The sequence below is a fragment of the Misgurnus anguillicaudatus genome, chromosome 19, assembly GCF_027580225.2.
Source record: "Misgurnus anguillicaudatus chromosome 19, ASM2758022v2, whole genome shotgun sequence".
NCBI classification, from domain to species: Eukaryota; Metazoa; Chordata; class Actinopteri; order Cypriniformes; family Cobitidae; genus Misgurnus; species Misgurnus anguillicaudatus.
This window is the reverse complement of record NC_073355.2, coordinates 13,235,502-13,262,827: the sequence shown is the minus strand read 5'-3', so window position 1 is coordinate 13,262,827 and position 27,326 is coordinate 13,235,502. Positions and strand designations below refer to the sequence as shown.

Below are 27,326 nucleotides of genomic sequence, written 5' to 3'. Positions count from 1 at the left end.
TGCAACAGTCTTTAAATAGGGAAAACATGGAAGTGTCCGGTGGCCTCCAAACTCATCCCTGTTTGGATCCCAAGGAATGAATGGGGCTAGGCCAAATGCCAACACATTCACGACGCGCTGCACAAAGACCAAGTGTACGCACCGAAAAAAGATAGGCATGTATTAACTTGTCTAAGCTGAGGTAAGAACATAGCAAAATACCGAAAACAATGTGGTGTTTTCCTTTAAGAGTGTGCCGTAAAAATAAATGCAGGGGCCTTGCTGCTTTCAACATTTCTTTCAATTGATATTTTTACTCTACCCTGTTACCAGATATTATACAGTTTGATATTATTTAAATTTACCTGAGATCTAATCATTAATCTTGTTAAATTAAAACATTGGTCTCTATTCAACATAACTTTTATCTCACTTGTAGTATTGTTACTGTATATGACATAAGTATTACATTGAGTAACCACAAATCAAGCTGCAATAGTTTAATAGTTAATCGAGTATATAACTATATCTTATCTGAAATTTCCCGTGTTATGTGCTGTTGACTACTGAGTCAATGTCAATGAATGTGATGTTTGTTCCTCCTGTGTTCTGTGAACCCTAACAAGACATCTACTCCGCTTTGCCTTTCCCGTCTATTCATGCTCATTTTATTTTTAGATTATATGTCTTTTGTTTTGTATTGTCTTTGAAATATCTAATGCACAGTCAATACGGCTTGCTAAAAGAACTGAATATTTCATTTCTATTACATAATTCAATCTGTGTCTGAGAAAGTGCCAATAGTTAAAATTAGTCTGTGAATTAACGTACAATATTCCACAGTCACGCGTGTTTGCTTGAATGGATAAATAAGTGCAGGCCAGATACATCCAGTGCATTTCTTCATAGACTGTCAACATATTTTCTTGTGATAAACTTGTAAACTTCACATGAAATATTAATGCATCTCATGGCAGACGTTTTGGTTTGTACTTGGAGCCGATTCCTATGCAAGCTGTACTTGTAAAGCAAATGCAAAGGCAATTCGTGAAAGGCATGTGTAATGTGGATTTTACTTGTTGGTGTGATATCCTTGTGTGTAAGGGTGAGGTAACACAAAACTTTTGCCATGTGCCTCCTGTATGACTTTTAAATAGGGCTGAGATAACTCATTGAATATTCGATAATAGTCAATAATAATCACGCATGTATGCACCATACAGCGCAAGCTTGTTTATACAGCATTACATGACGAGCGCGATGATTGACAGGACAAAGCAAAGGGGCTAAGTTTGTTTAAAAAAAGTTTAATTTAAGTGACTTTATCTTTGTTTGGAGCAGATGCTTCTGACTTTATAACCACGCAGCTCACGCTGTTCCAATGGGGGCGGTGGGCAAGTGACGTCACAGACCAAACTAATCGATAATGACATTATTTTCATTATCGAATATTATCGACGTTAAATATTCGATTAGTTGTCACACCCTATTGTTAAAAGAGATGTTCGCCTGTTTGTATAATGTACCCTGAATAGTCAACCAAATAGTATCTTTCCTTAATATCAACCTTTTTTTAGATACTGTTCTACTCGATCTTGCATCATTTCAAAAGTTTTGTTCACTATCCGATTTGTTTTTTGGGAGGTGGCTAAGATCGGGTTATTGTATTTGTGGGATGCAGTTGTGTCCAGTGTACTCCAGTGGGACTCGATTTGTTTGTTGCTATTTGGTGCGTGAAACCAGGTTCACCGAGGGGTCACGAGGTAAAGTACGAGTTTTGCATCGAGTAGAGGCGGTCGATGGGATTTCCTATTCGCCCCGCCAGAACTCCAGCTTCGGCAGTCGTCAGGAGACAGTCACCGAGATGACTAAGGCTTCCCTCACTGTCCAAGTCGTGAAACACTGTCTCCGAGTCTGAAATCGAAGTAAATTCAGTTAAAAAACAAACATGATGCCGTAAAATGCCGACTAAGCACTCGCTAAACAATTAAACAACTACAGTAAGACTCGTCGTGGCTCACCGTAAGAGTGCATCTGCTCCGGGCCGAGCTGTGGCGGTGTGAGCCCGTGTCTGAACTGCTCGCTCGCATATATGTTCGGATCCAAAGCCAACAGTTGCTGGCGTGGCAGAGAGGAATACGAGAGCAGTCCGTCCAGACCGTGACTGCTGGAGCCATCTGTGGAAAGACGGCATAGGGTTCACACCTTCAGTCAAACCACTTCACACAGTTGTCCGGTCGTTCGGACGCGTCTTACCCTCGCTGTCATCGTTACTCTGGCGCCCCCCTCTGCTCGGCCCCCTCCTGCCTCCGCCCATCTGCTCCTGTTCCTGCTGCTGCTGTTGCTGTTGCTGTCTGCGAGCAATCTTTTTCATCTGAGGACACAATAAACACTCGATGAGGTCATCTCTACCTGGCATGTTGGACAATTGCATATTCAAATCCATGATCTTATTGGTTCCTGTGTGTCTCGTGGCTAGTCCTCATATGTTTGTTTATTGATGGATGTGCGGGGTTTTGGATTGTCGTTATTTGATTGTAAAAAGGTAACATTGTTTTTTCCCAGCCTTATCTCACAAGAATTCGTACATATTTTACAAGTTGGCAAATTCGTATGAATTCGTACAAATTTGTATGAAGTTAATCATGTAAAAACGGACGATTTCATCGCTAACCCCAACGTCACGGGCAAAGGCAAATCGTACAAAAATGTGGTTGTACGAATTAATACGAATTAGCCACCTCGTAAAATATGTACGAATTGCTATTTTTTTCAACTGAACAAATGTAAATTATGATGCTAAAGCATGATATTGAGATATTCAGACTGGAGATAAATAATTTAATCATTGTTAAAACTGTTAATAAGAGAGGATGACAGTCTACCTTTGCTCTTTGATTCTGGAACCACACCTGCACGACTCTCACTGTCAGTCCGGTCTCAGCTGCAAGGGTTTCTCTCACCTACAATGCATAGACAACATGCATGGACTGTTTGTGTGCCTTTAACACACACGTTTAATGTATAGAAATGGCCTATAACAACTAACCTTTCGGCAGGGTTTGGAAGACACCTCAAATGAGGCCTTGAAGGCGCGACGCTGTTGTGTGGTCAGGATGGTACGTGGTCTCTTTGATCTCTTGTGCTCTTTCCCATCATCCCCAGCTTTTCCCCCGGCAGAGATGCCACCACCATCTTCATCCTCACTCTTTACTGCATGGGAAAAAGGAGCATTAAGACGTGATCAAATGGGCTATATAACATATTTAGGAGATTAATGCCACCACAAAGTCGTAAATACGAGCAGGAAACTTACGATTTTTTTTAACATCCGTATTTACAAGTTGAAGTACACCGGTACTATCTGTAAACTTAACTTTTTAACATTTTTGAAGAATTGTCATATTAATTCTTCACATTCACAACTTTGACATCATTATCAAATGAGCAATGGTAGACCAAGCGTTTTGTTATGTGTTAGTAACATGGACAAATGACACCTAAATTTGCAGCCTTTTCCAAAAGGACATACAGTAAAGTTGTTTTCACAGTGGCGGTGCATCTAAATGGTTGATTCCTTGTTTACTCTCCTAATGCAATAAGGACCTAGATTTAATTAAATTTACATAAATATAAAATTCAACTAAAAGGACGGGCATCCCAGTTAACAGAGAAAACTTCTAAGAATGTTCCTTGAACGTTTTCAACGTTACCAAAAATGCCAACATTAAAAGTGTCAATTTTTTATGTTTTAAGAACGTTTCTTATTTGTCTAAACGTTAAATTCTATAATTTTCAAATAATTGTGTTTTAATGTTCACACAAACAACTTCTATATAAACTTTTTTGCTTGCTATGTAAATGATAGAGAAACATTGCATTTTATTATTTTAAAATTAATGTTATAAAACATTATTTCTGAATGTTCAGTAAAAATATTGCTGTAGAAAACACAATTCACTAAAGTCCATTCAATGTGTCATTGTGGTGATCAGTGTTTGTTTTAGTTTGGACTCTTGACCCTTGACGTTTTGTTGCTGGTTTTTCCCTGGTTGCATTAACTTTGTGTATAAAACACATTTGTTATGGTAATGTAAAGTTAATAGTGCAATTCTGTGGTGGTTGGTACATAATTGTAAAGATCATCACCTAATTAATTGATTAGGTGATGATCAAATGTTTCTTTTCTGTCAATAATGTATATGAGATACAGCATTCTCATAGCAGTTTGTCATTACGTTTTTTTTTTTTTAGAAACTTTGGGCAAAAATTAACCGCTGTGTGTACTTGGGACGGACAAATATCAAGAATCGGAGTATGAATATCAACAATGCTGACCAAAGAAAATTGTAAAAAGTTTATTATTTATCCATGCCGCAGTGCATGATGTGAGTCTTTGATGAGGTTTGTAATTTTTTTATACCCAAAATGCATTGCAGCATGAAGTTTTTCATTTATTTGTCACCATTGATGAGATTTTCACTTTGATTCTTGATGTTTGTGTGACTAAATAACACAATGGTTAATTTTTAATGTGCATAGTGTTTCAAAATCCCGAAGATTGACAAATTTTACTGTACTATATACCCCTTCAAGGTTTGTAAACATTGAATGACTATCGGGTGCGCGCGCAGCATGGGGTCAAACTGTTCATACCATCCAGGCTTTATAATTTAATATAACAGGGCTGAAAAATTATGACTTACCTGAAATGAAGTGAGCACTACAAACACAAGCCTCTTTGATATTTCCATTATCCCAGTCTGCACGTTAATTGCTTGCAGCCGCAGATGTTGTATTTTTTTGTTTTTGAGATTCTGCATGAATCGCGAAAACTTAACGGAAGACCTCGTGCGATTTTCACAGCCCACGACGTAAGTAGGCATTTTTAACGATACCGAATAATACGCAACTCAATCTGTTGTAATGACTTTTCTGACCCCGACATGTGCAGTGGGAACCGCCTGTGACGTGAACCGTGAAGGGGTCTATAGTATCACATTGATAGAAAAATACTTTTGATGAGTGAGTAAGCAATGAGTTATTAACTCAAATCACTAGATGTTGAGCACTGCCATCAGATGCTAACCACAACCATCATACTAAATTACCAGCTCCTTTTGCCATAACAAACCTGATTTTAGCAGCCAGGGAAAGCTAGTAAGCAATAAAAGTCAAGGGTCAAGAGTTGAACTAAAACAAACACTGATCACCATAATTACGACTTAAGAGATCATATTATGAGATTTTTTGGTAAAATAAGTCTTTGGTGTCCCCAGAATGCTTATGTGAAGTTTTAGCTTAAAATACCCAAATATAATATATTATAGCATGTTAAAATTCCCATTTTGCTAAAATTTGCCCTTTAAAATGCAAATGAGCTGAAGAAATGCAAACACTGATTACAATGATGGTGGTTTGTTGAAATTGTGCTGTCAATTCTTTTTTCTCTCTCTTTTTCTCTGCGTTAAATGGCAGTGCCGTGGTTGGATAGTGCAGATTAAGGGGGTGGTATTATTGTAATTAGCCTTGCTACCTACCTCACAAAACAGGCAAAATCTGAATTATCTAATTTTTCACATGCCTGCAAAAAATGGCTTACCAAAACTAAGTTACTGGGTTGTTGTTTTTTACATTTAGTATCTAGGTTGATAGAAGCACCAGGGACCCAAATATAGGACTAAAACATGGAAAAAGTCAGATTTTCACACTATGACCCCTTTAAATAAAATAAAAGATCAACATCTAAGTCTAATTAGTGAATTGTGTTTTCTAAAACAATTATTGTGTTTTGACTTACATATAGGACATTAATCTAATGTTTACTTGTACCTGACTCAGTAGGGGCCGGGCTGATGGCAGCCAGCATCTCTCTCTCTTTCTCATAGTCTCCCCGGCAAAGCAGCTGTCCCTCCTTCAACACAAACTCATCACCTCTCTGTAGTCGCCGTTCACACTCACAGCAGCTAAAACAGCCCAGGTGATACACCTGTCCCAGCACACGCATGATGAGCTCCGAACGGCTGATCGCCTGTAGACACGCGCTGCATTTCCTCACAAACAACCTGAGAGAAACAAATAGACATGTTAGTGTTTTTGTGCAATGTTTCGTGTGTAACACTGGGTGGCAATATTTGACAACACAGAAGATGTCACACATGCGCAACTGATGTGGGACGTATAAGATTTTTATAGTATTTACATTGTATTGCATTTGACAAGTTGCATATTTTATCATCAACATGAGGAATCGAACCTGTGACCTTAGTGTTATTAGCGCATTGCTCACCAGATGAGAATCAAAGGAGACCTCAAACATACCAACGGTATCCTTAAATGATCAACTGCTACAAAGTAAAGTGAATTGGCAGACGCGAGCAAATGCATTAAGGTCATTTGTCACGCTACCCACAGTTACGTCTTTACCGTTTAGATTGCCCATCAAGCATCACCCTTAAATCCCCACCAAACCCCTCGTTTTCCTCTTCCCTTCCCTCCTACCCGCTGGATATTTTCTGCCAGAATTCCCTGTCCTCCCTCCCAGTGTCCCTCCCCAGCTCAGTGAAACTAATAAAGACAGGATTAATTAGATTGTTGTTTAAACAGTGCGATGCCCAGACAGACGCTGTAAACTCATAACCGGGGATTGAGGGTAGCATGGGGTTAATCTCTCGCCTTTCTTTTTCACACACTCAAATAAACACGCCATACTTGCGCACACGCACACACATTCGCAAGAGCGTATACGGCCCTGCACGTGTACTCTCATCAGTATTGACAGGTAGCCACAGATGTACCTGTAGACGCTCATATGGTGTTTATGAGAGTCTAATCCTTGTGCACATTTCATTAACCCAAAGCAACATGCACAGGAAATAAATGTGCCATAATGTGAAAGCTTTAGTGAACTGGACGAAAAATGGTGCGAAACTCACTCCCAAATATTTAGGTGGTTGCCCACCGCCCCAAATCAATAGAACGCGCCCTTTCTTTAGATACGGCTTTGACCTGTAGTTAGGGATGTGGGATAAGGTTAACAAACCTCAAGTCAATGGCACAAACAGTGCAGGGCAAAGTTTAATACTTAAGGGTTAATAGTTTTCTTGGAGCTCAGTTGGTAGACTATTACGTTAGAAGCAAAGGTCGTATTGATAAAATGTACTTAAATGACCTGTCAGTTGCTTTGGATAAAGTTTTGAAAGCCATTTACCTTTTTGTATCAGTAATATTAATAATGTTTGCTTTATCAAACAGTAGACTATAAAAATTATAGGCCAGCAAAGAAAAAAGGATGCTGTCACTATAACTTATTTCTTAAGAGTAGCCAATTAAATGCATATGATAGACAACAGAAATGGTAACAAAGTTGGGGTTGGATGGCAGGAGTTGTGTCCATGTTGTGTGTGTGTTAAACAACCCTGACTGCATGAGATGAAGGTGTCATATCAGAAATCTGCTGAAGTGAGAGACGGCCAGGTCCACATTATAGTCTCGCTAATCTGCACCGATGTGATGATCCTGTCCGAAACGCAGCTGCTATGGTTAATCTCTCTCAATCCGTTTGCCAAATTACCCAAATCACCACCTACTAAACACAGATCCAAGAACATCAACACCAAAAAGCCCTCAGCCAAATCCTTAAAGCAACAGCAGGAGAGAAACTCATCCATGATTTTACCCTAAAATTTAAAGAAATAAGAAATCAATTCCTGTTTTTAAGGACATTGAATTTTTGTGTTGTAACATTATTGACATGTCAACTATACAGTCAATCATTCTTATTTTAAATGTAATTCATCATTAAGAATTAATCTTGGGAATTATCAGAAAACGAAAAAGTAAAAAGTATGGATGATGGGAGGCTTTATAAAAAAACTGTCACAATGCAAAAATCTTTGTGGGTTTAAGAACAGGCTTCATTTTCTTTATGCAAAATACAATTTGTCCTGAGGCTCACTTGGTATAGAGCAATGCATTAGCAACGCAAAAGCCTTTGGGTTTAATACCAGGAAACACCAAAAATTCTCATTGCAATTCTTACGTATTTTACAAGGTGGCTCATTCGTAAGACCAAATTCATAGGTTTATGATTTGCTTTCACCCGGTGACGCTGTATAAGGGTGGGATCCTTATTTTTTTTCCAATAATCATGTTTTTTACTACAAATTCATTCGAACTAGCTAACTAATATAAGTACGAATTTCTTTAGGAGCAGGTTGGAAATACACGTACTGTTAAAATTGTATACATCAAATTAATGTAAGTTACTGTATAGCCCGGTGTATAGTCTGTTTTTTACGTGTACGCGAACGTACGTGCACGGTCGAACGCACTGCCTTGCAAAGCACAAACTACATTTTACATACAAGCATGCGCGACTTGTGCATACAAAGTGCGCATAGTTAAAAAAAACTGATGGTGCGCATACTTTGTACGTGTAGGTTGCATATATGCGTACAGAAGAAAATAGTATGTAGCCCACTGTATGCGTAAAAACAAGACTGTACTTTTAACTTCAGTGTCTGCCGAATGCTTAAATGTACAAATTCTTTTCTTTATTGCATAAACTCAGATGAAAATCCAAAAAAGTTAGTTACAAATTCATTCAAACAGGCTAACTCATATAAGTACAAATTTCACACGTACTGATAAAATTGTATACATCAAATTAATGTAAGTTACTGTAAAGCCCGATGTATAGTCTGTTTTTTTACGTGTATGCGATCGTACGTGCACGGTCCAACGCACTGTCTTGCAAAGCACAAACTACATTTTACATATACGCATGCGTGACCTGTGCATACAAAGTACGCATAGTTAAAAAAACTGACGGTGCGCATACTTTGTACGTGTAGGTTGCATATATGCATACAGAAGATTATAGTGTAGCCCACTTTATGCGTAAAAACTGTAATTTTAACTTCAGTGTCTGCCGAATGCTTAAATGTACAAATTATTTTCTTTATTGTATAAACTCAGATGAAAAATCCAAAAAAATGTTAAGTTACAAATTCATTCGAAGCTAACTCATAATATAAGTATGAATTTCTTTAGGAGCAGGTTGGAAACACACGTACTGATAAAATTGTATACATCAAATTAATGTAAGTTACTGTAAAGCCCGGTGTATAGTCTGTTTTTTACGTTTTTTATGTACATGCACGTTCAAACACACTGCCTTGCAAAGCATAGTTTATTTGACTAGTACGTTCGACACATATGCATTGTGACAAAATCTCCTGGGCTACAAACTACATTTTACATATACGCATGCGCATGCACGACCTGTGCATACAAAGTACGCATAGTTAAAAAAACTGACCATGCGCATACTTTGTACTTGTAGGTTGCATATATGCGTACAGAAGAATATAGTATGTAGCCCAGCGTATGCATAAAAACTGGATTATACTTTTAACTTCAGTGTCTGCCGAATGCTTGAATGTAGAATTTTTTTTCTTTATTGTATAAACTCTCACAGATGAAAATTCAAAAAAGTTCTAAATGGGTGCATTAAACAACTCTAATAACCGATTTTTACATTTTAACAAAGATCTGAGGGCCAGAGATACTAAAGGTCAATTGTGAATATAATCTCAGACACTGTGAATCTAGCTTGGACAAAAGTAATTACGAGTACAGAGGGAAACCAGGCAGTATGTATGTGCAAACCGCTGATGATAATAATATTCAATAAAGTTTGACATAAATCTACAGTAAAAATCCTGACGTGGGTGCCGAAGCCATGCACGAACACATCGTTTTACACAATCAAACACTTCCTATCATACTTACACTGTTTATCAGAGCCTCTGGTGCATTTTTTGTATATATTGGGAACCAGTATGTAAATCATACATGTACATATAATTGCACGGGTGTGTGTGAAGGAGAGAGAGAGAGAGCAAGAGAGAGAGAAAGCGAGAGAGCGGATATTGCTGTGAGGAAAGGTGGCTCAGAGCCAGGGATTCGTAATCACATCATCTTCTTTTATTAAATCTCACTGCACTGCTTCTGCGTTATTAAAATCTCCCAGCATTCCCCACAACCCGCTCCCACCGCCCTCCCTCCCCGACACGCACGCACGCCAATATTCACAACCATGAAATATGAGAAAACCAACAGGTAGCTGATAAAAATGTACATCAGACCACTCATCCGCGTAAGAGAAAGCACAGGTGAGCAGCTAATGTACTGACACACATTATGGCAGCCCTTGAATCAACACACATGTATTAGCTTTATTGTATCGCTCACCTTTTCTTACTTGTACAGAATGTTATACACAAAGCTATTCGGCTAATTATTATTGGCTGGATACAAACTTTCATTTTCTAATTATGTTTTATTGCATTGAAACTAAGCATTGATCACCGGTGTTTGGATCTATGCTAATGAAGCAACAGACAGTGTCATTACACTGATATAATTATTCATCCAGGAGTCTTTGAAACTTACAGTAATAGGATTTTTACCTCTCTCTGGTGTCGGAACATTGGCACTATTATTGGTTTTCACATAATGATCATGTTAATGTATCAATATGGTAAGTTATTACAAAGTTTTTTTATTACACTGTCAGAAATAAAGGTACAAAACTGTACCTTTTCTGTCACTTTATTGGTACCCTACTGTTAAAAATTTCTGTAGAAATGACAGTATTACTGCCAGCTGTTTCCAGTAACTTACTGTAGAATTTAATGTATGTTTTACATTACAACAGGCAACAGTTTGTTGTTCGAAGTTAAATGAACATTAAACATCAACAAGTCTTTATCTTTACAGAATAAAATTAAAATTATGGGAGCCAAAATCTGAAGAAGAAAAACAGAAACCAGAAAAAGGTTGATGAGGATTTCTGGCTTCCAAAATGCTTTGCATGAGGCTGTTATTTTATAGTTTTATTCTGTAAAGACAATGACTTGTTTTTGATATTTTTTTTTTTTTTGATATTTTTTTTGATATCTGCATAAATCTTTTCAATCTGCCAGTAAATGTCTTCATTACTTAAATTTGATGTTTTTAATAAAAAGACACTCAGTGTCACTCAATGTAAAGTCTGTCAGACAGTAAAATTACCAATCATTATTTACTTTTTAACATGACGTTATGTTGTGACACACACAACACCACACTAGTTTAACACACTTATTCAAACAGTACACTGTAAAAAAAATTCTGTAGAAATTACAGTATTACTGGGAACTAGCTGCCAGTAATTTACTGTAGATTTGACATTTGTGTTATTTACTGGCAACAGTTTGTTCAAAGTTAAATAAACATGAAACATTTTCAGTCTTTATCTTCTACAGTAAGTTACTGGCAACCAACTGCATAATTACAACAAATTTTTACATACCGTAAGATGTCAGACCCACATTAATTATGTCATGTAAATATGTTTTAAGTACTTCAAAAGGGTATATTTATAAATGTTATGCATAAAAAATGTTTTTTACTGTGATAACATTTGTGTTATATCGGCAATACAGCTTACTTAATATTGCCATTGGCCATAAAAAAACACATTTGGTCCACCACTACTAAACATAATACAATGTTGTACCTTTTTGGGTACATTAATGTACCTTAAGAATCCATTGTGTATCTTTAACTGTTTTGTACCCTTAAGATTTAACTAGTACAAAATGGTCCCTGAAGTTACACAATAGGTCCACAAAAGGGTATATTATTGTACCCAAAAGGTACAACATTTCAATGTGTTGGATACCCATAAAGGTACCAAAATGAACCACCCCAGTGACAGAAATGATGCAGTTTTTTGTACCTTTTTTCTGACAGTGTATGGTACTTTTAGGCCATCATACGCTGTTGGACAAAATTGTCAAAATATGTGCCAGTCACTAAGGCATTAGCCTTTAAAATAATAATAATTTGTTACATTTATATAGCGCTTTTTTCCCGCAAACCTCAAAATAAGACATAAAAATGGGGGGAATCTCCTCAACCACCACCAATGTGACGGCAGCCATATTGCGCCAGAACGCCCACCACACACCAGCTTATTAGTGGAGAGGAGACCAAGTGATATAGCCAATTAGTATATATGGTCCTAATGTGTACCATTAGGTACAGATATGTATAGATTTGATGCCGATATGTATCTTTGAGGCTGTCTGTGGTATCAATATGTACCTCTGAGGTTCTACTAATGGTACATTCACACGAAAGCGGGGCGTAAGCGTTGATGCTTCCCATTCACTTTTAATGGGTGATATCACTGTAGAAGTCCAACATTTCTCAACTTTTCAAGCGCCAACGCCACGTCAGCTAATCAGATAACCTAGTGTGAGCCAGCCAATTACGTTTATGCAAGACCCGAGCATGTGTTGCGGCCACTGTGATTGGCTGTTGGCCACGCTTTAGACAAGCCTTCCGTCAAGCGTTAACGCTTTTGCCCTGTGTGCAAGATACTTTTTGAAAAGGGTATCGCCCCAGTGAAAGCTGGAGTACATATTTTGCTGACAGTGTATAGACGGTTTCAGCAGTAACAGTATAAACAAGCGGCTGTCGTGGTCCGCACGTAACTTTCGGTAAACTCCGCTAAGAATAACAACAAAGTTCTTTAAACGTAGTTTATTTATATAACAAGCAAAATAACCGACACATAGGAAATCAAAACATTTGTTATTTTCGACGAGGTATTTGTTCAAGAGTTCAGTTTAGAAACTAGTCAGACCATTAAATAAACGAAACCGGAAGTAAAGTTCGGATCCAGACGTGTATCGCGTCAGTGCATGTGCGTCCAATGAAACCTTCTATATGGCACAAATATGCTGAGATCAAAATCTTTTTTTTTACTAATAACTTGGATTTGCACTAAAATAGTGGAGAAATGTTCAAGTCATTAGTTTTGTAAAAGATAAAAGACTGCGAAAAATAAAAATTATCCCTCAAGCCATCTGAGTCGGGATGTACATGACTATCATCCTTCAGATGAACACAATCGGAGTTATATTAGAAAATGTCTTGGCTCCTTCAAGTTTTATAATGGTAGTAAATGGTGCTACGGATTTTGAAGCCCAAAAAAGTTAAAGCCCAAAAAATTGCTGTGAAGAACGCTTTATACTTTTATTTTAAGGTTGTGTATTTTTCCAGCTTGCTTTATCTCTGTATGTTTTTTTTATTTTGCCTCTTTTTTGCTTCTACTGCTACTAGTTTTATTCAATTTAAAACTATTGATTCTGACAATTAAGATGAAATGACTGGCTTCACGTTATGATACAACAAAACAACAGCTCACATGCAGCAGTCCTCAAAAGATGACACAGTGAATATGCAGTACGGATCCACGTTTAACATCACAACTTCCTTACTGTCATATATTCAATGACAACATGACCCGTTCATACATTATGACCAAACTGTGTTTTCTGTGAGATACTCAGTTGTGTACGGACCGACAAAATCGATGCGTTGAGTTGTGCGAGGTGAGAGTGAGTGCGTGTATGTGTGTGTTTGGATAAAACGGCTAATCCCCAGGCCACCAGAACGCAATATCCTGTCAGCCAGATTCTCATTTCCTGTCTCTCCGTGGCACAGCGAAAAAAGAGCACGTGAAGGGGGAGAGCGGGGGATTCGTTGCCCCAGAAACAGAAGATACAGCGGTCCTGTTTGAGAATATCTATGGCATTATTCCTATCTCCCCCCCCACTCTCATTTTTTGTCGTTCTTCTTTTATTATCTCAGATTTAATAAAGCCAAGGCGAGCAGCTTGTTCTGCCATGAAACATTTATTAGCCGTCTGTAATGAAATTGTTGTGCGGGAGGCGAGATGATGGAGACTCATCACACATTATGCAAAAACAGTGGCAATATCGCAGGAGGAGACACCTCGAGCTCATCTCTCCTGCACCTCTGTTTGTCACCTCCACGACCTCCTCACATCCTCTGAGCTCTCCTTCGCTCTCTTCATCCCATTCCTTCCCTCTTTCTCTGGACGTCTGATACGGAGGCTTAAAACAAAGCCAAAACCATGTGGCCACAAAACATGTTATCCAGGAGCGGTGAATATAACCAAATATCTAATGAGGGTCCTGGCATGATGCACCGCAATCTATTTATGTTCTCAGCTGAAGCAACCTCTAAACAAAATCACAGACACATAAAAATAACACATCATCTAAAACTTGACTTTACATTTCTCAACTTGTTAGTAATGCTTCTTAATACCAAACATGCACTGCCATTGGAAGGGAGGGCAGTTAGTGTGTGAAAGCGCAGCCATCCATCTCAAGAGATGCTCTATACTTTTAAAAATTGAGCTTTTTGTCAGGCTGTATGGTTCTAAGAACCTTTAGCATCCACAGAAACTTCAAAAGGTTATTTGTAATAGAAAAGGGTTCTACACTATTAAAGGGACACACTTTTTTTAAAATATGCAAATTTTTCAGCTCCTCTAGAGTTAAATATTTGATTTTTACAGTTTTGGAATCCATTTAGCTGATCTCCGGGTCTGGCACTAACACTTTTAGCATAGCTTAGCATAATCCATTGAATCTGATTAGACCATTAGCATTGCGCTAAAAAATAACCAAAGAGTTTGGATATTTTTCCTATTTATATCTTGACACTTCTGTAGTTACATTGTGTACTAAGACCGACAGACAATTAAAAGTTGAGATTTCACTAGGCCTGCTGCAGCCATGTTACGGCAGCAAAGTCCTTGATTATTACGCCTGAATGAGATTATAGTTCCTAGCCATATTTGCTTAGAAAATCTCAAATTTTAATTTTCTGTTGGTTTTAGTACACGATGTTAACTACAGAAGAGTCAAGTTTTAAATAGGAAAAATACCGTAATTCCTCAAATAGTGGCCGGGGGCGTGGTCATCGCGGACAAATAAAGGCCGGTCTCAAATTAAGGCTGGGGGAAACTATAAACGCCTCGTCCGTTTGGTGAGATGCGCGCGCGATCCGCGGAGGCTTGCGTTGCGGACCAAAGCGCGACTTTAAACAAAGCTTAGCTTACGCGCAGTGCGAGTGTATTCGCGCAAGAGCACGTTTCAAAAGGAAAGACGTCAACTGCACAAGCACTCACCTTCATCTGCCTTCGTTAAAACCTTTTAATGCGCGCATCGGGGCTAGTGAATATCTACGGTGCGCACGCAACAGATCAACTAAGCAATATTATAGGCATGTGAGAGGGCTTCATACGACTGAATAAAAAACACAGACTTAACATTACGATGGGTTTCAGTCTTAAGAGAGTGCTTTACCTCCTGCTTTGCTCAAAACAAATGCATTCTAATGATGAAAGCGCGCCTGGGCTCAGATAAAAGTACAGTGTGAGTGCGTGTATGAAGTAGGGAGGGGGGACGATCGCGGTGGGGCATGATTTGGATAATGTGAGCGCGGTGTTATCTTCTAAATGCATTCAAGTTCATCATAATGCACAGCTGCCAATAGATGGCAGTAGCTACATTGGATGGGTCTCATTTAGTGCTAGTGACGTACTTTTCAGCAACCTTGAAAAAATATACTGTTAAAAAATGAATGATCTCTATCCACTAAAACGCTATCGCTTTTAATTTAACGGCTAATTAAAAAAATTATTTATCAAACAAATGGAATTTTAAATAAAGGCCTGTCTCTAAAAGCCTGCTTCAAATAAAAGCCTGTTACCTTCGGCAGTTTAGGTAAGTAAAGGCCCCGGTCTGTATTTGAGGAATTACAGTATTGAAACTCTTTGGTTAATTTTCAGCGCGATGCTAATGGTCTAATCAGATTCAATGAATTATGCTAAGCTATGCTAAAAGTGCTAGCGCCAGACCCTGAGATCAGCTGAATGGATTTCAAAACTGTAAAAATCAAATGTTTAACTCTAGGGAAGCTGGAAAATTATAATATTTTCAAATAAAAGTGGAGTGCTCCTTTAAAAGTGCTTAAAAGGTTCCTTACAACAATCTCATATTGTTTTTATTATCTTAGAATGAGCCGTTTTTATCTACATACACTGCGGGTCCCCTTGCATGGAAGTCGCCGTCATGTTTTTACAGTAGCCCTAAATGGACAGACTGATCTACAGAGTGCATTTCGTCACTACGTTGTCTCAGACGATCACAAGTTTGTCCTGTGGTGGCTACCATAGCTTCTCTATAGTGTTGAGCGATATGCCCCATTTTTAAAATCGTCCTATTGTCAGCTTGTGAGATTGCCAATACAAAATAGTATCAGGGGGCGGGGCAGTAGTTTACTCATTTATTTATATGTTCATTTTTTGCTTATTTATGACAAGTCACTTGATTGGTGGACAAAGAAGAAGCAAGGGCAACACTGTCATAAGTGTCCAGGTGCTCTAAAATTTCCTGCGTGCAGGTGAGTGGGAACAACAAACTCTCTAGTGCAGTGGTTCCCAACCTTTTTAGCCCTAAGTACCCCCACAGCCCTATCAGTAAGGCTCAAGTACCCCTTCATCGAAACTAAACCAAAGTTGTGTTTTAAAGACAAATAATTAGTAATTTTAATTAATTAATTAATTTTAAACATTAAAGTAAAAAGCACTGACTGATGAAGCATGTTTATTTCAACAAACCACTACCATTGCGATCAGTGTTTGCATTTTATCAGCTCATTTGCATTTTAAAAGACACACCCAAAAAGGGCACATTTTGCTCAGGCCTACAAAATGGCAATTTTGACATGCTATAACTAATTATCTGTAGGGTGTTTTGAGATAAAACTTCACATATGGACTCTGGGAACGCCAAAGACTTATTTGACAAATTAAAAAAATTCATCATATGACCCCTTTAAGGGCCAGATTTACTACCAGCTTGCGCAAACCATCATTTTGGTGTTAACTAACGACTGAACTTACTAAAGACACGCAGTAGATATTTAGCCCTGAAAAGGTGTTATTTTTGCGACCTTATTGCATATGCATTTGTGGAAGTTTTCCTACATTAACTTTAATGCGAGGAGATTACATTTTGCCAGAGGAACATACTTTAAAATAAATATAGTTTGCCAAGCCATGCATGCTATGTTTAATTTGCTGGAGAAAAGAGGAGGAGAAGTCACGAGGAGAAGTAAAATCAGGTATTTCAAAACTTATTTTACCCTTCATCTTTCCGGTTCATAGTGTACTTTTACTTAGCTGGAATTTCACACTCCGCAGTCCGCATTTTCATTGCGATGTCCTGCCGAGGTCTCTTATTTGCGACCCTGTACTAAGTTGCGCTGCTCTTAGTAGATTGAAGTGGTCATTAGAGAAATGTGCTTATGTCATTATTGTGCCTGTGTATTTTATTTGCACCTTTGTAGTAAATCACACGCAAATTTTCAACTCCGCGGCGCCCATTTGGAATTGAGCTCCCACGTCCTTTTTAGTAAATGCCCTAAATTTACTAAAATCTCAATTTAAGTTACTGATAATTTAAGTGTGCAAAAAAGTTAAATTATTCTGTAAAAAAATAAAGAAAAACAAAATGTTTTAAGGCATTCTCAAAAAAAACAAACCAAAACAAACGGGCATTTACTAAACAGCACGGGAGAGCTCAATACCAAATAAGCGCTGGATTTTTGCGTGTGATTTACTACAAAGGCGCAAATAAAATACACATGCACAATGACATAAGCAAATTTCTCTAATGACCACTGCAATCTACTAAGAGCAGCGCAAATTAGTACAAGGTCGCAAATAAGAGACCTCGGCAGGACATCGCAATAAAAATGTTAGCCAAAAATAATGCAAACGTAATTTGAAAATGCAACTGCAGCGGGAATGAATATTATAACATTATTTAAACATTAATTATAGTTAATAAACTTTGTGTCTTTAGAAACTATTCAGGTTCATTAAAAATAGTCAGATCGTTCTTGAGTTGGACATCGCTATTGCGTTTTGGATCATGCAGCGCATTTACTCTTGACGGCTAATTATATTAATGATAAGATTAAAATTACAAAGTTGTCCTTTTTACAATGCTTTCCTCACAAAAATCAATCGTAGGTCAATGACTGGACAAACGAAAGACATTTTTATTAAAAGTAAATGAGATCAAAGCAAAATGTAAATCTTTTCGCGTACCCCCTGGAAACTCTTCACGTACCCCCTGGGGTACGCGTACCCCCGGTTGGGAATCACTGCTCTAGTGCAAGGAAATATCAGAGTCACGGGTATTACAAGTTCAGGTTCTAGGAGTCCAAGCACTGTACATTCAACGCCAAGCAAAAATCCAATCCGCGCGCATTCAGGTCCAAGCAAGAGTCCAAGACGCACGCGTTGAGTCCACGTGCGTGCGAAAAGAAATCTGTGCGCGTTACAAACTCTCTCGTGCTGAGTAAACCCACAAACCCTCTCATGCAAGGAAAAGCATGCAATGCGCATGTTAATGTGCATGTTAATGTGAAACTATGATGATAATAATAATAACTCCTGCACATCTCCAGCTATCGTCATAAAAGCCCGCTATTAACAATATGTCTGACGATCATCGATACTATCGTCTATCGGCACTACCCTACTTCTCTATGCGTTTCGAAAGGGAGGGGTGAGCTGTGGACTGAGCTGTTGGCTGCAATTCACAATCTCAACACTAGATGCCGCTAAAAATCTACATAGTCGAAGTCGCAATGAAATAGAAATTAAAAACTAAAATTTTTGTGGTATTTTTTTTACAAATGATTATGATATTGTATAATCTTTCATCAAAAACGTAAATCTCCCTCCTCCTCGAAACGATCACTCTTCAATTCCGATCATATGGTATGGAAAGTGGACGGGATCCGGGAAAAGATCGCCGACGAATTCAAGTCCAGCACTATTTTTTTCATTTCATAAGCCATTTCACCTGGATATACTTCACCACGGGGAAAATAAGACAATCACTGCTTCCATTTCATGACTTTAAAGGTTCTTTATGGAAACATTAAGCCAAAAAATTTGCAATGTGAAGCAACTTATTTTTAAACGATACAGGGGTGGTTTCCCAGACAGGGATTAGTTTAAGCCAGGACTAGGCCTTAGTTTAATTAGGAAATATAACAAGTTTGAACAAACATGCCTCACTAAAAACATTACCTGTGTACATTTTAAGGCAAAACCAAGAGCACTGATGTATTTTAAGATATGTCAGTACAAGTTTACAGTTTGAAAAGCTCTTACATTTTTTTTAGTCTAGGACTAGTCTAATCCCCGTACGGGACACCGCCCCTCAGACTATAAAAAGATATGAAAGTAAGTTTCTTTTGGGAACCAAAAATAGTCTTTCCTCACCTTGTGTAGGGTGCATCCCTTTGCCCCACCCCCCAAAGAAAACCCATGACATAAAACAATCTCAAACTCAGAATCTGAATTAAACAAAACAAATTAAATCATATGATGTGCTGTTGGTCAGTTGCCTTATTTTCTAAAGTTAATTGCACAGAATTTATGACGAATTAATGTATTTTAAATGAATCCCCCTTGGGCTCTTACGCCCCTTAAGGGGGACCCACCCCCCAGTTTAAGAACCTTTGTTTTATGGCATCACAGACTTAGTCTACAACAGAGATTATTTTTACCCATTTTATCATCCATCAAGTGAAATCTCTAAGTCCGATAAGCGTTGAAAAGTAAAGACCTCTTCTCAACAAGTCACACAATGTAAAGAATAACAGATGTCTATAGCACAAATGGTATGGACCAGTTTAATATTTAGGTTTTGAGGAATAATATTAAAGGGTTAACTCACAAAAATTTATATATTTCCATTATGTACTTACAATGACAATACACCTTTGTTTCTTGCTTTCATAAAAACAGAAAGACATTTTGAAGTTACGGCATATTCTTTACATACAATGAAAAAAAATAAAGTTGCTTTAGAAAAAAAAACATTTTTTGGCTGAATGGTTCCATAAAAAAACTCAAATCTTTCTGTTTTAAACATTCTTTGTACTAGTGAAAATGCTTTTCAGGTGATCAAAAGGTACACATTTGTCAGAAAAAAAGGTCCCTTTAGCTGTCACTGGGGCGGTGCCCTTTTATAAAAGTATTAGCTCTGCACCACATTAGTTCATATTAGTGCCTCAAAGGTATACCAAATGTTTACATAATTGGGACCTATATTAGGACCTTTTTAAAGGGTATTACCCCAGTGACAGCTTTGACTAAATGTTTTTTTGAAAAACCAAAAATGTATTTTCTATGGCATGGTGAAGAACCTTTCGTAGCGCCTTTTATTTTTAAGAAATCTACTTAAAATCTCCATTTGTGTTCCACAACACGAATGAAAGTTGTTTGGGTTTGGGTGAAGATGTTTTCTTTGTGCGACCGTCCATTTAGCTACTTCAATATAGCTCAATTTCAGCTTATTGACTCAGTGGCAAATCCGAGGTACGGCAACATCCCACAGCAAAGCCCATGTGTCATATTTCTCTCTGACAGTACAACAACTCTCTAAGCACAACACAGCTTGTAGTCATGTCTAGGAACATAATTAGCAGCATTCCCAATCAACGCCCCCCTCCCTCTCCCACAAACACACAGACACATGATTAAGTGAAAATGTGGGATAAATGGAGAGATAAACTGATTGGTGTCACCGCGGCTATAAATCTCAACAAGTAGGAAATGAAGTTTAGAACAGAAATATTATTAGAAATCAGACAGTGATGGACGAGGTAGAGGAGAGAGAGATTCGCAAAGAGCGAGGAGGAGCGAGGGAGAGAACAAATGAAAGGTGAACATTTTTGTTGCTCTTATATTGCTCATGAGACTTAATCGAATTCTCATGTTTCATTAAAATTCGTCTCGGACGTTTCTCGTGAAATTCCTTTTGAGATATAAAAATAGAGACTTTAGTAAAAATCGTACTAAATTTTACAATATATCTCGCTGTTTTCTAGAAGAAACAACGTATATATATAATACATTTTTAGTGCATAGAGGATTTCCTGTGGTTCTGCTTCCCACAGAGTGATCTATTAAACATGGGGCATCTTAAATATCCACTTCTCAGTCTCGTCTTGGGGAAGTCTTGTCTTGGGGTAAAGGAGGGGGCTGATGGGCCGCTGAGACCCTCAGTTGTCTAATTTTCTGCCAGGGATCCAGGCACCGTACCCTGGGGCTGAGAGCTTTTATTGGTCTGGGACTGGTTTCACCAGCATGGTTATCTACTGACTGTGTGGTGACAAAGTCTGCCGGAAAAATGACGATGGCTGGTATTTGACTATTTTTTATGGATATTTAAGGACAACACGCACTGAGGAATGCAGTGTAAAGGAAAACATAGCAAACTGTATTTACTTTTGTAATGCACATTCCTTGTTTTTTGGTATACAATATATGCACTATTATTCTTTTTTATTTTAAAAGAAGTTTATTCTTAATGTCCCCAAAATTCACTTTTCAACCCTTCTCTGCCAACTACCGTGCTTCATTCTGGTATGTACAGTAACACAGACGTTTTATAATATAAGAGATAACCTGTGTCAGATTGATCAAATGGGTTGCACACAGACCAAATGAATGGTACCTCCAACGAACCTTAAAAAATAGTTTTGATGATTGAATGAAGTCAAATTGATTCCATCGTTTTTGACAGAATAAGTTAATGTCATCACACAGAGGATTTTCTCAATGTAGTCTAATAAAAAACCTCGAGTTTTTGCAGACGCACCTCAAGGATAGCGCACACACCTGGTGTACAGTATATTGAGGAGGGGTAAGAGGGCAGAAGTGGTGGGCGCTGATAGATATACGGCGAAAGACACAAGGAGACATTGTTGCTGATTCACTCAAGGTCACCAGCGCAAGACTGTGCCAGGTCTCCTCCACAAATACAGAACATACCATAGTGCAGACGCGGTACTAGCCAATAATAAACTTTTGCAAAAAAAGGGAAAACTTAAATGTGATGGACCTAAATTAAAATAAGGAATGTCAGGGGATGAAGAACGTATTTAAATTAATATATGTGACCCTGGACCACAAAACCAGTCATAAGTAGCACAGGTATATTTGTAGCAGTTGTTAAAAAATATCGATTTTTTATGCCAAAAATTATTAGATGGTCCATGAAGATATTTGGTCAATTTTCTACTGTACACTGTTAGACTTAACTGTAAATTCTACAGTTACTACAAAATGCCCAGTAAAATACCATCATTTCCTTTTCCAGTTCATTAATGTAATATGCATTGCATTATGGGTATTAACATTTAATTTACAGTGATTTACTGTATGTTTTGAATTTGCGGTAGACTGCTGTAAAACAACAACAACAGCAGCAGTGCTACTGTGGTTGAATAAAACAGTGTTATTAAAGCATATAAAATGGAAAAATAAAATATATCTATGAAATGAAATAAATTTTATTTGTTATGCTTTTAGCAGTGAAGCAAATTTCAAAATGTGAATTGTTTTTCAGCAGTGTAAATAATTTATATGAGAATTGTAGATAGAAACAAGAAAGATTTGAATTTGACCTCAAGACTTCAAAACATTAGTGACGCAAAGATTTCGCTCCTCTGAGTGTCGGGAGAGTGACAGAAAAGGCTACTTGGGGAGTGTAGCGAGTAACTTTTATTTTGTGTCACTGTGGTAGTGTTACGGACCTACGACACGGGTTTAATTCCCCTTCAAGGCATTCTATTAGGTTACAGTAATGGTATTATACTGTAAAATGGAACTGCGGTAAAGGCATCATACTGTAAAAAACATGTACAGTTATGGTACTGTAAAGGGGCAGTTACAGTAACTCACTGGCAGTTACCGCATATATACAATAAAAAGTCTTACAGTGTAAATATATCAAAAATGTATTCATCATTCGTAATATGTTGCTAAGATCTTCATTTGGACAATTTCAATGGCTATTTTCTCAATATTTAGATTTGTTTGTACCCTCAGTTTCCAAATTTTCAAATAGTTTTTTCTCTGCCAAATATTGTCCTGTCCTTACAAACTATACATCAAAGCTTATTTATTCTGCTTTCAGTTGATGTATAAATCTCAGTTTCTAAAAATGTACCCTTATGACTGGTTTTATGGTCCAGGGTCACATATATTTACCAAGCTCAAAGTGAATAACAACATGCTTTGAATAGTGAGCAGTATCCTTTTAGATAAAATGATTTTTTGTAGCAGTTCATCACTTTTAGCCTTATGATGACATCATTGTTACATGCAAAACTGAAAATTGATACAAATGAACAGTTTGATATTTCTGGTGGTATTTGCAGTTGCCTACCACATTAACATCATAATCCTGCTTACATTACAAAGCCATAAAAATATTTCTGATGTCATGAGTCATATACTTTAGTGTGCATTACTTTGTTATGCTAATTAATGCATTATAATGTAAACCTTCAGTGTGTTAAGTTTAGCATTTGCTAAAGTTGAAGGAATAGTTCACCCAAAAATGAAAATTAAATGTAAACAATGAACACTGAGTTGATCTAAAATGGCAGCACGACGGCTCCACGTCCGTACGTAAAATGATCATTGGTTCTGGTGACTAGTCATCATATACGTCAACCTGAAACACACAGTCATGAGATCCGCACGAGCCACTTATCGTCTTACTGTACATATACCAACGTGGAGCCGGTGTGGTGCCATTGTGAATCATCCAGAACTTACAGTGCTGTTTACATTTAAATGCAACTTATTTTTATTTTTTGGGAAGCATTCCTTTACATTAGCAACTGCTAGTCTTATCAATCTCTAAATAAGCTCAAAATATGAATCGTTTACTCTCAAAAATATATTTGCTTCACTTCGAAAGACTTAACCCACTGGAGTCCTTGATGATGGATGGGCTTCAAACATGCGGCAACTATTCAATGGCAGGATATTAGGTTATTGTTTACCTCATATTTGGATTTTTTTTTTTGCAAAAACATTATTAGAAATCACACAATTATTGTTGGGCCCATGTTGAAGACAAGATTTATTGTCTTAAAATCATAAATGCAATAATTTTCTTAGTAATAAACTTTTTAAAAAATGCTTATTTCTCCATTTTATTCTGTATTACTCCAGATCTACAGTAGGAGTGTCCACACTTCTCACAACAGTGCAATATCAGCCCTCAAAAGCGTCCTTCAACTGTCTACACACCCTATGATATCACAGGGGAATTATGGTTGACTGGAATCTCCCTCTGACCACAACTGAACTGACCGAAGGATTTGCTAGCGAACAAACAGCAATGTCATACTGCACATAAGACCTCCTTATAGTCCAATTCATCAATTATTTTCTAAAATCATCAAAATTAAGAGGTAGTTCATCAAAAAATGAATAGGCCTGTGAACATTTTTGTGATGTATTTTTCTACACATTCTGTGAAAATATAACCTTGATATCTTTAATATTGACTAAGGTCATTTCTAAGAAAATCAATGTGAAATCAAACTAAGATGCTCCTTATATCAAAATTTGATTATATGAGACTTTAGCCTGGATTTCACAGACAAGGTCTTATATTATGTCCTGATTTATTTACTTTCTCCAGACCTGTATGATTTTCTTGACAATAGCAGATATTGGACAGGATGCTTTTCCAATAAATGAAAGTGAACATGTAGTGAAGAAAAATCATAAGAAATATCAGAAGATCATCCGGAATAAACATAATGCTAAATAACTCACTTTTTGGTGAACTATTTTTGAAAATGTATTATATTCTACAATAGTGGAGAGCATCAAAGAGCAATCACAAAAATGTCATTTATATAAAATTGATGTGTATTTTCTCTTGATGTTTAGATATATTTGATTCAGTGTTCATGCATGTAGCGGCACAGGACGCACATGAATCTTTCTTACTTCTCGTAATCGTGTTTGCAGTAAAGCAGACGGTCGCGACTGTAGCAGGTTCCACTCAGCGCGCTGCGACACACCGCGCACTTGACGCACGTCTCGTGCCACGACAGTTCATTCACGCGCAGGAGGAAGCGGTCTGCAATCGGAGACTCGCACCCTGCGCACACTTCTCCTCCTCTCACGTGCTCTGATGGGACAAAACAAGAGCAGGTGTCAGCTGAGGAGCAATGTCAAATGCTCAACGAGGGATTTAAATTCAATTATTAAATACACAGATACAACATCAAATATTTTTATTAAAACACATAATTTTTTACATGTCAGCTTTGCCGTGTATTAATTGAATAATGTAAAAAATAGTTATTTAATCTTTTTCCACTACAATAATTCTTTTATTAAACAGAAAGGTTTGGTAGATGCTAAAGGTTCTTTCAGCCTGCATGACCTTCAGGTAAAGGGACTTTTATTTTATTTTTTTAAGAGTATTTGCTCTTCAGTATTTTTTTTAAGGTTTTATACCGTAAGGTGTGGCTGAGGGAGCCTGCTGAAGACATGATGGATTTTCCTCTGTTTTCATTCCGTTTCTTCTTTCTTTGGAGTGCTGACTGAATAAAAAACCAACAAAGATACATTTACAGAAAGTCATCAGATAAATAAATATGTGCGCGCGCATATGAAACGCAAGCTTTCATCTTAATGTGTGCACACATTGCTATTATTTTTATATAATTTAAATAAACACATCATGTCATGAAATTATTTGAAATTATTTTAACAAAGCTTAGCCTATAAGTAGGCTAGTCTATCCACGGGCCAGCGGGGCAAAAGCCAAATCCAATGCGGCCCGTTTCTCCGTGTTCTTCTTTCTGTTTCTCTCTCTGTGTTGGTATAAAGCAGCACAGTTTTATCATTTTATTGAATTAGTCACACCTAATTTACATTATTTTAATATATCTAAATAGTTTTGAGGTTTTAAATGTTGCGCATAAAAGTTTATCTCTGTTAAAGCTTGTGTTTATCACACAGTCTGCAGTTGTCCGTAACAAACTTGTGCGGCTTCTGTAGACTCACGTTTTATATATTTAAATTATTTAGTAAATCACAAAAAATCACAGTCGTGGCATTTAAAACAGAAATAGAGTCTATCAAGATTCAAAGCAAATTAATGTAGGCTATTTTATGCCAAAATAATTTTTAGGAGCATCTTTGAAAAAAAAGGTTTGATAAAATAAAAATGTGAAACAAAAAGCCATATATAAGGTACCACGCATGATCTGTGCGTTGTTTCAGAATAACATTAAAATATATTTATATTTTACAAACTAACGCATAAAAAGAAAACTGTAGTAATTCTTAGTACTCTCAGTTATGATGTATGTAGTATTATCTTAAATGATTTTTAAAATACTTAATTGTAACCGAGTTATTGTTTGTTTATTATTATTATTATTAGGCTATTATTATTATTATTAATAATAATAATAGCCTAATAATATGCCTTTTTTGTTTAGTTTAGTTTAGTTTATTAAAAACAAAGCTTGCCTGAAAATGTAAAGTCGCATTTAGTTTTTTGCATGCTGCATGCCTAATCTATTTCTTAATCATTAAAGACATTCATTTATTTGAGATGTTTGTCTGCTCATAATAATGCGCAAGCTCCAAACTTTAGGAAAACACACATCTAGAAGGTCATAAGCATAAAGAGAATAATATTTATGATATAAATGAAATGCATAAATAAAGCTTAACCACATAAAAGTCTAAATGCTGATTTTTTTAGTTTATGAATTTAAAATAAAATGACTTTATTTTGTGTTTTCTGGAGTTAATCATATAATATACTTGTGCTAAACTGCTACATTTTACAGTGGAGTGTTACTCTGTAAATACTGTATGTCGATAAAACGTTTATATTCACACGCTTTTATATTTATTTAATGTGTTATCTATCTATGTTAAACTAGTTTCTGCTGCCTTACAAATGTTTAATATTTTACTACAGCATTTGTATTCAATAAAATCATCATATTGGTTAAGATAGAAGAAACATGTGTTTATTAAAAAAAAATACAGACTATCCGCATTCAGCATTTAATTAAAAAAAATATATATAAACAACAACCCTTAATTTTTCTGAAATATCTGTATGCTTTTTTTAATTAAAAATGCTTAGTCTGAATTCTTAACAGACAGTCTAATGTATAATCGCAAGCTCAATCTCTTCATTAACTCCTGCACAGTCAAATTTTAGGCTATAAATGTCTATATAAGCGTTATAGTGTATAAAAGTGTTCCACTAAATGTCAGTTTAAAAAAAAGAGACGAAATGTGCGCATATTTACAGAGTCGACCTGTATGTATTGGATAAGAGCAGGTGATGACTTTCTCATCCTCGCACTTACCTTGTGCTAAAACACACTCCTCCTGAGATTTCTGTTGGTAACATCAAAATACCTTTGAAAAAGAAAACGGGCAGAAATCTTCCAAAACCTAAACTTTAGTGTTATATTCCAGAAATCAGGCAGTGGCGCGGGCGCATAGCGGGACTGTGCACTGATCTTCAGCC

General features: G+C 37.0%; 2 protein-coding genes across 4 annotated transcripts in view; one reads left to right on the top strand and one right to left on the bottom strand.

The window, feature by feature from the left end:
• Positions 1 to 27,326, top strand: part of LOC129430663 (coiled-coil-helix-coiled-coil-helix domain-containing protein 5) — a 34,960-nt gene that overhangs the window by 5,699 nt on the left and 1,935 nt on the right. For 2 of the 3 annotated variants that reach the window (XR_012359150.1, XM_055188114.2), the window contains exon 5: positions 23,975 to 24,517. The exons of the other annotated variant lie outside the window; for it this stretch is intronic. The gene's annotated coding sequence lies outside the window, so the exon portion shown is untranslated. Of the gene's footprint in view, positions 1 to 23,974; positions 24,518 to 27,326 lie in introns of those variants that run through there. 3 annotated transcript variants of the gene reach the window in all.
• Positions 195 to 27,326, bottom strand: lmx1al (LIM homeobox transcription factor 1, alpha-like). The gene is made up of 9 exons (XM_055188063.2): positions 27,163 to 27,326; positions 25,280 to 25,365; positions 24,764 to 24,947; positions 5,812 to 6,044; positions 3,029 to 3,192; positions 2,865 to 2,942; positions 2,236 to 2,353; positions 2,001 to 2,156; positions 195 to 1,893 (listed from the first exon to the last, which is right to left on the bottom strand). Exons 1-9 carry the CDS (start codon positions 27,204 to 27,206, stop codon positions 1,736 to 1,738), a joined length of 1,221 nt encoding a protein of 406 aa, XP_055044038.2. The 5' UTR covers positions 27,207 to 27,326; the 3' UTR covers positions 195 to 1,735.

Coding starts and splice junctions, on each gene's coding strand:
- lmx1al (XM_055188063.2), bottom strand. CDS start 27,206: ATGTTACCAACAGAAATCTCAGGAGGAGTGTGTTTTAGCACAAG. Junction 25,366..27,162: donor GGAGTGTGTTTTAGCACAAG/GTAAGTGCGAGG, acceptor TTTTTTATTCAG/TCAGCACTCCAAAGAAAGAA. Junction 1,894..2,000: donor GGAGCAGATGCACTCTTACG/GTGAGCCACGAC, acceptor CTTCGATTTCAG/ACTCGGAGACAGTGTTTCAC.